Below are 13,720 nucleotides of genomic sequence, written 5' to 3'. Positions count from 1 at the left end.
CTGTCTCGGGGAGGGGGAGGGGGAGGGGTGGGTCTGCGACAGCCCACTTCCTCACACACACACTGATATTAATCCCACGAATTTCATGATCTTTCTGTCTGGAGTTGGGGCGCTCAGAACAATCCGATTAGAATCTCAGGGGCTCGTGTTCTCAACTGTTTGGAACATGTCTTTAGATTCCCTCAACCAAAATCAAGAGGGTTCTACTTGCTGTCTGCAACTCTTTGCATGCATGGTTCACTTGCCCAGAAGAGACCCGCGAAGTAAACCTAGCGCCGCCCCCTGATTCGTTCGACTCCAGCCCAGGCCACCAGCACACTTGGATCCTCTTTCTAGATCTCCCTGCACGGGACCAACCATGGTGTCCAATTGCCCATCAGTAACCAAAATCTTCAACAAGTCTGCAAGGCCCCATGTAGTTCTTACCTTATCCTAAGGCCAGGGATGGGACCAAGGGCAAGCACTATAGGCCCAGCGCTTGTCGGTCAGTGGTGCAACAGGCATCCTTCCACGTTTTCGGCTTGAGCCTCCCCATCCCTTCTACTCACACCATCACCTCCAGGAAAAAACTTTAGGGTGCCTCCCATCCCCATGCTCCCTTTGCCTGCAACACCTGCCTGGCTGTGACCCCAGAGATAATGACCCTTCTTTGAATTATTCAGTGAAACAAACACACTTCCTGTCCCCCAACTACTATGAGTTAAATTGTATGTTCCCCAGAGTTCATGTCCCAAGCCCTAGTATCTCAGAGTGGTTATATTTAGAAAGAAGGTCTTTTAAAAGATCATTAAAAAAAAAAAAATGAGGCCACAGGGTGGGCTCTAATCTAGTATGTGGTGTCATAAGAGGAAATTGGAACGCTGTGTGAGGACACAGGGAAATGGTGACCTCAGGGCTGGAGATGTGGCTCAGCTGCAAGAGTGCTTGCCTAGCATGCATGGAAAACTGCTCATCCCCGACCCTGCAGAGACTGTATGGGTGCACTTGGCTTTAACCTCAAAACTCAGGAGAGTGAGGCAGGAGAATCAGTTCCAAGTCATCCTTGGCTATTTAACACGGTCAGCCTGAGGCTACAGGACACCATTCTCTGAAAGAAAACAAAAGATGGCCATCTACAAAGCCAGCCAAGCCAACACCCTGGGTAAAGACCAAGCTTCCAGAGCTGGGGAACAATAAATTCTTATTAAGTCATACAGAGTGAAGTACTTTTATTTATTTGTGTGTGTGCACATGTGTATATGTGTGCACATGGGAGCGCCCACACACTTGCATGTATTCTGAGTTCCCACAGAGGCCAAGAGAGAGCACTGAATCCCCTAGAGTTGTGAGCCACTTAGTATGGGTGTTGGGAACCAAACTCTAGGCGTCTGTAAGCAGCAAGCATTCTTAACCTCTGAGCCATCCAGGTCCTGGGGACATTTTTTAAGTTGGCCCTAATGAACTAGTATGTCCTGCAATTAGAGTCTACAGGCATACCTTGGGGTTGGGGGTGCGAGCAAGTTTGCTGTGTTGTGAATGCTGGCTCTGATTCCTGGAATTGTGGCAGCAAGTTCCACTTGCAGTAGCTCATGGAAGGCTTCAGGGGAAGAGTCAGCATTCAGGCCTAGTCTACCTGCTTCTATTTCTGGGGCTGGAGAGATGCCTGTGGTTAAGAGCACTGCTGCTGGGCTAGAGAGATGGCTCAGAGGTTAAGAGCACTGACTGTTCTTCCAGAGGTCCTGTGTTCAATTCCCAGCAACCACACGGTGGCTCACAACCATCTGTAATGAGATCTGGTGCCCTCTTCTGGCGTGCAAGCATATATGGAGGCAGAATGTTGTATACATAATAAATAAATAAATCTTTAAAAAAAAAAAAAACCCAGGTTTGATTCTTAGCACCCACATGGCAGCTCACAACTATCTATAACTGGTCCCAACACTCTACTTTGACCTCTGCAGGCACAGCATGCATATGCACAGATATACATGCAAGCAAAACACCCATAGACATAAAATAAAAGGTTAGATTTTTTTTTCTGTAATTCTAACCGAACAGCTAAAGAATTCTAGTAACAATGGGGGTCCCAGCCCTGCTGTACCCTGACCTGCACCTTCCTGCTCTCTCCTCTCAATTCGTCTGCTAAGATCAGGCCCTGGGTTTCAGATGGGGTTCCCAGCAAGATAGTCAGGGCCTTGTAAACCTCCAGCCAATACTGAAACCACAGCCCAGATTCTCAAACTTCATGATAGTTGATGATGTGGCTGGGGGCCAGGGAAGGTTCAGGCAGGACAGTAGGGTGTGGGAGGCCTGTAGCACAGGTCTGGCTCAGTACAGCTCCCCCTGGGGAGAAAATGAGGTGAACCCTGAGGGAGAGACAGAAGGAGGAGTTTATTTCTTAGAACAGGAGAACACAGAGAGGCAGGGGCTGAGTCAAGGCAGGGCCATGTCCTCCAGCTTCTGATCCAGGGTCTTGAGGTCATCGAGGAAGCGGGTTGGAGTGAGGATGTGTGAAGAGCCTGGGCAGGAGGGGAAGGTGTGGAGGTAGAGGTCCTGCCTGGGAGTTTGTCACTCCTGGCTAGTGTCCTGGCTGCTAAGAGCAATGTCCTGCCCCTCTGCAAACCAAGGCCCTGTCTTTTCAATGACTCAGGAGTCCCAAAGCTTAGAAACATGGGTGCCCAGCCCCAAGTGATTACTCCCCCTGGGGACTCAAGCCTCAGCCCCTCAGAGACCTCAGATGCCTGTCCCAAAGCCCCAAAACTTCAGAGTCTAATCCTAGGCCTTCAGGGACTCGAGTTCATCCCCAGACCCTCACAAACCACACAGGTGAGCCCCAGACCCCCAAAGGGGTCTCAGAGGCCAGCCCTAGATTCCAAGACTCCAGAGTCCAGCCCTGGGCTTTTAGGGACCCAGAATCCAGCCCCAGGCTCCAAGGAAGCCCAAATCTATCCCCAAGTCTTAAGGGTCCCCACGTCTTGGCCTTTTGGGATATCAAATCTAACTGCAGACTCCAAGGGACCCTCAAGTCCAGCCCTAGATCTCAAGAACCCCTACAGTCAAGCTCCCAGGGACCCCAGTTCTGGCTACTCACCTATAAGCACCTCCCATTTGCCTTCAGTGGCCCTGGTCACCTCATAGGCAGCCCTCATTTCAGACATGGCCACACCACCCACAATGTACACAATGAGCCTGGGCCCAGCACGAGCCTCGATGCCAGCTTTGTTTTTATGCCAGTGGCCAAAACGAGCACTGCTGGGGTGATGGGTAGAGGTCAGTACAGGCTGGCTGCCCCCCCAGGCCCCACCCCAGGCCTCTCCAGGGCCCTCACCTGACAGCTGCCTGGGAACTAGGCACAGGGGCAGGGTCAGACACGAAGGGCCACAGCTTTCGGTCCAGCCTGTCCTCCACCACATCCTAGGTGGCCAGATAGGAAAGGTTAAAGAACCCCAGTCAGTGGAACCCAGGAACTGAAATGGCCATGGGTCACAGCACCACTGACTACAGCTCCTTGTCTCTTGGGGACCCAGGAGTCCAAGAAGCCAAGGTGCAAAGTTGCTGGGCTCCCAAGCAGGACATACCACTTTCTAAGGACTGGGAAGAACAAAGCCCCCAATACATTAATATTTGAGGTTGAGGCTTTGGGGTATCAGGGTGGCCAGGGGCCAGCATAAGATAGGCTTCTTGGGTAACAAGGTATGGATAGACGAGAACACAGAGTATAGAGAAAGCTATAATCTCTAGCAAGGAGTTCCTCTGCAGCCCCAATTCCTGGGGTGCAGTTTTGTGTATCTCCCTCCCCACAGAGCAGATAGGGTGCCAGGGGTATGCTGATAATGAAGGATTTTCCACTAAGCTCCAAGGCTTAGCACTGAGAGCCTGGGTGAGTGGGGTGAAGGGCTTAGTGGCTAATGGGATCAGTAGAGAGGTACAGGGGCCCCAACATGTGTACCTCCATCACATCTTTGATGATTGGGGTCCAACGGGACAGCTGGTAGGTGGGCTCCATGCGCTCCCTCCGCTCCAGCCGACTGAAGGTCGCTGAGCCCTACAGAGGGGGCCAGGTGGGGACGGAACGGGGTTGGGAAGGGAAGGAACCCATCACAGATGGGAAGGGGCTATGAGTGAACAAAAAGATGGGAGAAATGGAGCAGAAAGAGACAGAAAAAGATAGACAGAGAGACAGAGACACAGAAAGACAGAGCAGAGCAAAGAGAGACAGAGAAAGGGATTCAAGAGATACAGACAGGCAGAGGCAGAAACAGGTTGACAGAGATGAGGGCACACATAAAAAAGAGGGGAAGATAGAGACAGAAAGACACAAGATGCAAGAGACAGAAAAAAAAAAGACAAAGAAACAAAGACAAAGAAAGAGGCACATAGACACGAGATACAGAGACGGACACAGAGGCAGGGAGACAGAGGTAGGGATGGAAAGAGAGACTGAAGAAACAGAAATGGGAGGGGGAAAAACAGAACAAAGAAAAAGAAGGAAGATGGAAGTCAGGTGAAGGATACAGAAACGGCAAGAGACAAGCCAGGCACGGCAGGTCACATCTTTAATCCCAGGTACTCAGGAGGCTAATGCAAGGGAATGGCCATGAATTTGAGGCCAGTCTGAGTTATGGTGTGAGTTTAAGATCAGCCTTAGCAGCCAGGTGATGGTATCTCATGCCTTTGATCCCAGCACTAGGGAAGCAGAGGCAGGTGGATATCTATGAGTTTGAGGCCAGCCTGGTCTACAGAATGAGTTCCAGGACAGCCTGGGCTACACAGAGAAAACCTGTCTAAGAAGAAGAAAAAAAGATTAGTTTTAGCTGCTGAGTGAGTTCAAGGCCAGCCTGAGCTACAGAGTGAAATCTGCCTCAAAATAAGAAGAATGTGTGTGTGTGTGTGTGAGAGAGAGAGACAAGGAACAGGGGGAAGGTCAAGGGACAAGGTCTCAGACCTGTGTTACAGCAGAAACAAGGAAAGCTGAATACATAGGTCAGGGAGAGAGACTAGAGGAGAGCATAAGAAACCACCATGTGTGTTGAGTGGGGTGAGAGGTTTACTGAGGCCTCCAGAGGCCCCACTTTGACCTTGTCTCCCAGTTAATTATGACTCACTCTCCCACCTGTCCGAGAGCTGAGGCTGCACACCCATACTGTACCAGCACCTAGAGGGCCCATTTCAGCTCTGCTACCCATCATGCTAGGGAATTGGGGAAGGCCTTGGTACTCTTGGTTCCCAAAAAGCCATGCCATGCTTGCACGTCTGGACTGGGCATGTATGACCCCTAATCCTGCAAGGGCCCAGCTCCACGGCTCATCAGCTCCCCACATACCGCAGAGTTGGTGACGGTGCCCCCTAGCTGCTCCAGATTCCGGATGAGGCTGCTGTAGGCCTGCACATTGGCATGCTGGATCAGCTTGGCCAAGTTTTCCTCACTCACACCTGGGGAGAGTGACAGGGTCACAGTAAGTGACTGGTGGTGTTCTGTGTAAAGGGATTTGTAGAGAGTCTCACAGCTAGGACTTCTCCAATACCCAGAAGTTTCTAGTGTTATAACAAAGAGGAACTGTAGACACTATCTCTGAAAAGGGAAAATGGAAGAGTCTTCCAGAATTAGCTGAGAAAGCTGGAGAGACGCTTGAGTGGGTCAGACTGTTTGAAGCACAAGTATGAAACCCTGAGTTCAAATCCACAGCACCCACTTAAAAACAGGAAGATATTTCTAGACCCCAGCCTAGGTCAGGTTCAAGGAGAGACCCTGTTGCCGAGACTGGAGAGACTAGAGGCCTGACCTGACTAGGGGCAGTGAGGGAATAAAGAAACAAACACTAAAGAAATGATAGGCGCATGTCCAGAAAAACCAGGGTCAGGTGGGCTGTGCACACTGCACACTGATGGAGTGGCAGCCCATTAGTGTTTTTGCCCACATTGGTCAATCGTTTGAAAACACTCATTGGATCAGAGAAAGCCTTTGCTATTCCAAGTCTGACCTAAGGAAGGCTTTGCCACCCCGTGGATCTGAGGCAGTGGGTCTTTGACATGGCTGTGCCCATGTCAACAATACACATCCACTCATGGCTTCCTCAGCTTTCCCACACCCTGTCTCAAGGGGATAAAGCAGAGAATGACACTGGTATTCAGCAGGACACCCAATGCCATACTCTGGTCTTCTCACATACATGCAAAAAGACTTGAGTTCAAATCCCCAGCACCCAGTGGTCATATGCACCTGTAACCAGTGCTTCAGGGATGGGGACAGGCTGATCACAGACTTACGGGACTCCAGCCTAACACAATATTCAGGGAGAAACCCTGTATCACAGGAGAAAGAGAGGGACTGAGAGAGCAAGGTTCAGTGTCCTGCTCTGGTCTCCCACTTGAGCACACAGCACATATAGCTGCACACATGCCCCACACAGAATCGGATGAGATGGGAGTCTTTTCTTCTTTTTGTGTTTGTACATATATGCATTGTGTGTGTGTGTGTGTGTGTGTGTGTGTGTGTGTGTGTGTGCACAAGCATGCACACGCGAGCACGCTCATGTAGAAACTGAAGGCTGAAGACCATCACTCTTCATATTGTTTTTTGAGTCTCAGTAGCTCAGAGCCTGCCAATCCAACTAGACTAGATAACCAGCAAGCTCCAGGGTCCTCCTGTCTCTGTCTCTCCAGGTCCAGGATTACAAGTGGGCATCACACGGGCTGGGGAAGTGGCTCAGTAGTTAATAACACTGGCTGCCCTTTCAAAAGACTGAGGTTCGGTTCCCAGAACCCACGTGGTGGCTCACAACCAGCTAAACTCCAGTTCCAGGGAATCTGATGCTCTCTTCTGGCCCCTACAGTACTAGGCACACACACGGTACACAAACATACCTGTAGGCAAAGCACTCATTCATACAAAATAAGCCTCTTTAAAAAACAATTAACTGGGTGTTGGTGGCGCACGCCTTTAATCCCAGCACTCAGGAGGCAGAGGCAGGTGGATCTCTGTGAGTTCGAGACCAGCCTGATCTACAAGAGCTAGTTCCAGGTCAGCCTCCAAAGCCAAAGAGCCTCCAAACCCTGTCTCAAAAAACAAAAACAAAATATTAACTAGAGCAGGCTGGCCTGTGGGCATGTGAGGGACTTTCTGAATTTCACAGCTGAAGTGGGATGACCTGCTCACTATGAGTGGCACCATCCCCTGGGGAGGGTATCCTGACCTGGGTAGAATAAATAAAGAGCCAAGCACAAGGATGTATCCATTCTCTCTGCTCGACCGTGGACATGCCCAGCTACTGCAAGCTCCTGCCACCCCAACCTCTCCTCAATGGTGATGTCAAATAAACCCTTCTCTCTCTTAAGTTGCTTTGTTGGGGCAATTTATCGTAGCAACAGGCAATAAAACTAAGACAGCATGCTAAGGTGAGAGGCCTTGTAGTTGCAATATTTCTAGGACCTGAGCCTCCCTGGGCCACCGCCTCACCCACCATTCCGAAGAAGGATGTAGAGCAACAGAACCCGGATCTTGTCGTAGGGCGGCACGGAGGCATCCAGCAACACAGGGACAATCAGCTTCATGGCGTCCTTGATCTTCTCGCCCTCAGCATCGGAGCCCATGGCCAGGTCCTGCATGGCATGAGAGTTAACTGTCCAACCAGCTGCTGGGGAAGCATTAGGAGGGTAGCAGAGTGGGGCAAATCAGGGACTTTGGTAAGATGTTCCCACCCTTCTTAGCCTAGAAACTGGTCTCCTGAAACCCACCTAACCGAGCACAGGCCATGCTCTCCCATAATCTCCAACTCTCACTCGGGTCTTGTCTCTAAGTACAACTCTGCCCACCTCTCCAAAACCTTCACCAGGGCCCACACCCCACCAAGACGCCTCCTTCCCCAACCCCACCCCTCCACAAGCTGACTATAAAGCTTCTACCCTCTATCTGAGGCCCTGCCCTTCCCCAAGTTCTCCCTGCCAGAGGGCCCCAACCCTTGTGTCAACACCTCCCTTGCTCCCCAAGTTTTGCCTCATGGAGGGCCCTGGCCACCTCCTCCAGGCTTCACTCCTCCCCTCCCTAGGTTCTGCCTCCTGGGGGACATCCCTGAGGCCCCACCTGTTCCACACCGCACAGCTTCTCCACCGAGCCTTTGAAACGTTTCATGCAGTCGTCTGCTAAATGCAGGTGCGTAGAATACTGCAGAGTGGGTTAAGGTTAAGAGACACGATCGATCGAGTCAGACATCCAGACTGAGCCTGGGGGCGGGGCGGCTGTCCAAGCTTACCTTGTTTAGTTCCTTCTGGTACTGAGGCATCTTTTTCAGGATATGTGACAGGTCTTTGATGTTGGCCTGAAGTAGGGGGAGAAGAGAGTAGAGAGGGTAGGGGTGAGGCCAGGCCCCTGCCCTACAGCAGGGGAGGTTCCACTCTGGGCTGAGGCTCTTGTCCCACCATGGACTGCTACCTTGTCTGTGGTTAGCCGCTTGCTCTCACAGAATGTCTTCAGGAGCTCCGTGACCTTCCTAGCCATGAGCAAGGGCAGGGGAAGAGAAAGGGTGCTGAGACAGTTGAGGAGGGCCTCTTCCTGACAGCTGATGGGGTACACCTAGTACCAGTCCCAGCCATGGGGTGCACTGTGGTGAAGTGCAGTTAAAGGCAGGTCATGGGTCCCCCTGCAGTATGTAACTTATAGGGGGACGATCATGAGGCATGAGGCCTGGGTGCCCCTCCCTCCAGCACTCACTTGGAAACATCTGCTATGTGCATGTGCCGAAGCTCCACCCACAGATCATCATCTTCATCCAGCAGTACAGCCTTCTCCCGGGACTCACTCAGTCCTGTGGTCTCATACCTGGAGGGATGGAACATGTTGGAGCATGGAAGGGCCCAAGTTGGCAGAGGAAGGGGTGGAAAGCACCTTCCTAGATCTGTCTACCTGTATGTGTCCTGTTCAATGTCCAGAAGATCATAGGCCATGGCTTGGAATGTGAGTTCATGTAACAGTGGAGACACAGGATCTGCTGCCCGGTCCATTATGAGTAGCTGTGAGCGTGTTTTCTCTGGGCCCTGGGCAAGGAGAGAGAAGGATGAAGACACTGACTGTGACCCTCTAAAGCCTCCCTGGCTCCTCCCCAGCATCCCCCTCACCTCGCCCAGACTGGGGGTGTCTGCCTTGAAGGCATTCAGCTTGGCCAGGACAGCATGGGCCAGCTGGGCTGTGTCTTCTGGACCCCTGGAGGTGATGAAGACACGGGGCATCAGAATGTGGGGGCTGGGAGGATTGAGCACATTCTGGGGACATCAAGGGTAGGGGTGAGGATGGGAGTTGGGAGACTGGATGAGGATCAAGCAAAAGACTGAACACAGGCACCAGGAAGATGGCTAAGTTGGTAAAACAACTGTCACGCTAGCATGAAGGCCCGCCGATTTCAATCCCTAGAATCCATGTTTTAAAAGTGTGCTTGAATTTACAGCTCTGCAGAGGTGAAGACAGGGGGTCCTTGGGCCTGACCTGCTAGTCTAGTCAAATGCAGAAGCCCTGGACCCAGGGAAGTACCTTGTCTCGAAAACATGGCTAAGCGGTTAAAGGCTCAAACTGCTCTTCCAGGGGACCTGAGCTCAGCTCCTAGCACCCACATCCAGGGGCTTACAGCCACCTGTAAGCTCTAGGAGATCGGACATCCTCTCCTGGAGTACGTGAGAACCCTCACATTCACACACAAAAACATACACATAATTTTTTTTTTAATCTTTAAAAAAATAAAGGTGGAAGGTAACTGAGGAAGACACCTAAGGTTGACCTCTGACCTCTATACATACACACATGTACACACACATGAACACAAGCACACACACTGGGGGGAAATGGACACAGAATGAGAGTGAAGGTAAACAGGTAACATTGGGTTTGGGGTAGAGATGGGTCCCCACTTGCGGTAGCGAATGGATGGGTATTCCTGAAGGGTGGCACATAGTGTGGCTATCTGCTGGGCCAATGCATCAAGCTGCCGTGTCCTTTCCCCAGCCCGGAATGGGCAATAAAGGTTGTAGGTGCTGTGTGGCGCATCCAGAGAGAACACCTGGGGAGGACAGAAGTGTCATGGCCACACCATAGGGGATACCCAACCTGACTTCCAGCCGCTGTCCCTGCATCTTCCAGAGGCCTTCACCATCTTCTGGAATCTGTTTTGCCAGCCTTGAAGCAGGCTAGGGTAGCTCCAGCTAATGTTGAAAGGGAACAGAGATAGCTCCTGGTTCCCTCCCACTTGGGGAATGAGAAAGTTCTGCACTGTGCTTTATGTTGCCTTTTAGGAATTCCCAGAGAGCTAGCGCTCCTTGTTGGTGTTGTCTGTTCTGGAGGGAGCCTGGACTGTTTGGTCAAGGACAGCCCACCCCTTCCCATCACAAGCTGCGGCTGTACCTGGGCCTCATAGGGGAGGAAGGCAAGGTGGATCTCTTTCAGTGTCTTCACCACCTTTGCCAGGCGAGAGCGGCCCAGTTCACTGAACAAGGGTTCAGGGCATGCTGGGGTTGGCAGAGAGGGACCATCAGACCAATGTTCTGTCACCATACTCCCCACCTCATCACCACACCCAGCCCCCCTGGTTCTCCTCACTCACTGTCAGTGAAGAAGACATGGGCTGCTTTGTACGTGAAGGTCGGTGTTCCCCGGAAGTCTGCAATCAGGGCCTGAACCGACTGAGGGGTTGGGGTGCAGATCACTGTTGGAATCAGACCCTACACCCCAGATCTATCTTCTGCAGGGGATCCCCAACTGATGCTCATCCCTCACTATGTGCAATTGTTGGGGGGCAGTGCTCACATAAACACATAAATTGACATATACATGCATTCTGACATGTACACCCATACATACACACTTATACAAATGCCTGCAATCTGATATGTGCACACATATACACACACAAATTCTGGCACTGCACACACATATATGCACAAATAAACACATTTTGATGTGTGCACACTGACATGTACATATGCATATGCAGCATACATATGCACTGGCACTCGTATACACACATGCACATATATACACATACATTGGCAGATGCATACACATGCACTGAGACATGTGTGTACACACGCATCATGTATGCACATACATGCATTATGGCATGTGTATGCACACTCAGATACATGCATTGACATGTGCGCCATGCAAGCACACGCAAACCCATGCACACATAGGCTAACTCCTATAGGCACCTTCTCCGTGGGGCTCAGCAAATAAATGGCCTCCAAGCTGGGAATGGGTTCTCGCCGTTTGTTGATGTCTTCCACAACTAAAAGCAACAGAGGAAGAGACACGCATAGGTGGTGGCATGGAGAAAGAGACGGGGAGTCTCAGGTTTAGAGAACTTGACCCATGGTGTGGGTGTTTTAAAGGGCTGTACTACTACTCCCTTGGATTCCTAACAGAAATATATACCTAAGGTTCCCCCATTTAAAGAGCTACAGAGTCAGGGTTCTGCACATCTGGAGTAACACAGCCAGCCATACTCATGGGGAGTCTACAGACTCTTGAGAACCCAGAGTCGCTGGGCAGTGGTGGTTCACATCTTTAATCCCAGCACTCAGGAGGTAGAGGCGGGAGGAGCTCTGTGAATTCTGGGACAGCCAGAGCTACACACAGAAACCTTGTCTAGAAAAACAAATAGAAATATATAAGTAAATAAATAAATAAGAGAGCCCAGAGTTCACACAAGATTCTTACAGAGACACCTATATGGGGTGCACAGTCATTGTTTTATTTGTTTGAGACAGGATCTCATGTAGCCTAGGCTGGCCTTGAACTCACCAGCTGACTGACTGAACTTCTGATCCTCCTGCCTCCACCTCCTGAGTGCAGGGTTTACAAACACTTGCCACCATGCCCATTTGATATGGTACTGGGGATCAACCTCAGGGTTTTGTTCACCCTAGGCAAGCACTCTGCCAATGGAGCTACATTCTCAGCCCGGAGGGTTGAGTTGGTTACAGTCAATGAAGCTGACCCTTCAGGGGGTGCCACCAGGAAGGTCTGTATGTGCTCTGGGCTATATAGGGAGAGCTATGTGCTGAACCAATCTGAAAGGATCCCACACTTAAGGCTACACCCAAAGGTCCCACACTCAAGAGGCCCCACACTTGGGTTCTATCTGGGGAACAGGGGGCAGGCATCCACTCACTGGTGATGCCCTCTGCCAGGATGTCTGACATTTTACAACAGGAGGACAAGATCCGCATGCTTGGGTGATCCATGATGAGCACCTGTTCAGATGGATGGACACACATAGAAAAATGAGCCATGCAAAAAAAGCCTGTAGCTGGTCCCACAAGGATCAGAGGCATTGGGGCACCCATCTACCCAACCCAACTCCTGTGGACCAAAGGATTCTATGAGGAGTTTTTGAGGGGATTCTCACATTCTGGGAGTCCTACACAGACTGGGTAAAATACTACCCCTGGATACCCAGACACTTTGCCTTGGCCCTACCTTCCACTCGCCATCCTTCTTAACGCTCCGGATAACACCGCTTAGAATTTCTACAGGGAAGGAAGAAGGGGAGAAGAGTGCTTGGGACACTTGTTCTCTGCGCTGGACCCCAACCGGGTTCCTGAGTGACAGCTCCTGGCATCACTTCCAATTTACAGATAATCAAAATGAAGTCCTGTGAGGTCTGGTAACTTACCCAAGCACCTGCATGTCTAGATGGTACAATGCTCAGAACAGAGATACATCTTTAAGAACTGAGTGAATGGAAGTGAGGGCCTCCTGGTGTCCCTTAGACTAGAATACTTGGTTCCCATCTCTGAGGGGTCTCATCAACCTCCAAGCCTGTTTCCTCTATCTCCCACTAACCCTTGCTTAAGCAAGGCTCTGTTCTGCCCAGAGAAAGGAGTAGGGGAAAGGGGAAAGAAAGGTACCCTTGCCCGGGCCCTGGCCAGTGCACCAGAGTGTCCAGTCCACTGTTATCAGGGCGGAAGAAGCAGCTGAGGCCGGAACTACTGGAGGTGGGGGAGGGGAATCCTCAAACCCTCTTCTCCCCACCAAGAACCTGAGCTTGAAAGGCAGAGAAGCCAATCCTCAGTTGCAAAGACCTCTTAGGCATGATGCAAAAAGGAGAGCGCCCATTTCTCCACCTCCATGGGGAATGTGCACACCGCCTGTGTGCTCATAGGCTACTTGAAGGTGGCTGACCAAGGCACTGTGGGACCTCCGGAGTCCAGCCCCTGAACTTTCCGGGTTAAGACTCTCAACAGCCTGTAGCTGGAGCGGGCCCAGACGTCTAGACTCGAGCCTGTGCCTCCCTCTCCTTGCTCCTTTGAGTCCCAACTTTGTTCCGCCGGCTGCATTTAAGGGGCAGGCAGTCCAGCTGGGCCCAAGTCCCCCGCCCGTCCCCTCAAGAGTCAGGTGCTCTCCCCACCGTCACGGTGCCAGGATCCCAGAATCCGTGCACCGCTCCTCTCCCGAGGCCTCCAGCCCCCTCCAAGGGACAGCCGAGGGAACACCAGAGCCCAGCCCTGGGGTGACACTCACTTTCTCCCACCACCGCCTTCAGCCCCGAGGGCGCCATCTTCACCCAAGGAGTACGGCCGCTTCCGGGTTGGTCCCAAGGTGGGGGCGTGGCCCCGCCCGTCATCCACGTGGGCCCCACCCCGCGGGCTCGGGCCACGCCCCCTGCGCACCTGGTCCCGCCCCGTGGTCATCGGTTCTCTCCCCGCCTCCAGGAAGTTGGGTCCCAGCTGCAGCTGTTTGTTCCACTTCGAGGGCAGG

General features: G+C 51.8%; 1 protein-coding gene across 3 annotated transcripts; it reads right to left on the bottom strand.

The window, feature by feature from the left end:
- Positions 1 to 2,350: 2,350 nt before the first annotated feature.
- Stxbp2 (syntaxin binding protein 2) lies at positions 2,351 to 13,569 on the bottom strand. 3 transcript variants are annotated; one of them, XM_027415795.2, is made up of 19 exons: positions 13,484 to 13,569; positions 12,440 to 12,489; positions 12,132 to 12,213; positions 11,170 to 11,246; positions 10,563 to 10,680; positions 10,364 to 10,467; positions 9,874 to 10,022; positions 9,091 to 9,175; positions 8,879 to 9,009; positions 8,687 to 8,794; positions 8,408 to 8,465; positions 8,229 to 8,294; positions 8,060 to 8,140; positions 7,440 to 7,578; positions 5,303 to 5,412; positions 3,929 to 4,024; positions 3,308 to 3,393; positions 3,071 to 3,228; positions 2,351 to 2,498 (listed from the first exon to the last, which is right to left on the bottom strand). In XM_027415795.2, exons 1-19 carry the CDS (start codon positions 13,518 to 13,520, stop codon positions 2,413 to 2,415), a joined length of 1,821 nt encoding a protein of 606 aa, XP_027271596.1. In that variant the 5' UTR covers positions 13,521 to 13,569; the 3' UTR covers positions 2,351 to 2,412. The 3 variants fall into 3 exon arrangements, with proteins under 3 accessions (XP_027271596.1, XP_027271594.1, XP_027271595.1); XM_027415793.2 differs by having other exon boundaries at positions 3,071 to 3,231; positions 10,563 to 10,641; XM_027415794.2 differs by having other exon boundaries at positions 10,563 to 10,641.
- Between the last annotated feature and the right edge of the window lie 151 nt (positions 13,570 to 13,720).

The sequence above is a fragment of the Cricetulus griseus genome, chromosome 4, assembly GCF_003668045.3.
Source record: "Cricetulus griseus strain 17A/GY chromosome 4, alternate assembly CriGri-PICRH-1.0, whole genome shotgun sequence".
In the NCBI taxonomy this organism is placed as follows: domain Eukaryota; kingdom Metazoa; phylum Chordata; class Mammalia; order Rodentia; family Cricetidae; genus Cricetulus; species Cricetulus griseus.
Note: the sequence above shows the minus strand (reverse complement) of the source record. Positions and strands in the feature narration are given on the sequence as shown.

What these genes read in the sequence shown, in the direction of transcription:
- Stxbp2 (XM_027415795.2), bottom strand. Translation starts at nt 13,520, where the DNA reads ATGGCGCCCTCGGGGCTGAAGGCGGTGGTGGGAGAAA. An exon ending in ACACCCCCAGTCTGGGCGAG is followed by an intron (nt 9,010 to 9,090) that starts GTGAGGGGGATG and finishes CTCCTTGCCCAG; the next exon opens with GGCCCAGAGAAAACACGCTC. An exon ending in GCACCGTCACCAACTCTGCG is followed by an intron (nt 4,025 to 5,302) that starts GTATGTGGGGAG and finishes CCCCCTCTGTAG; the next exon opens with GGCTCAGCGACCTTCAGTCG.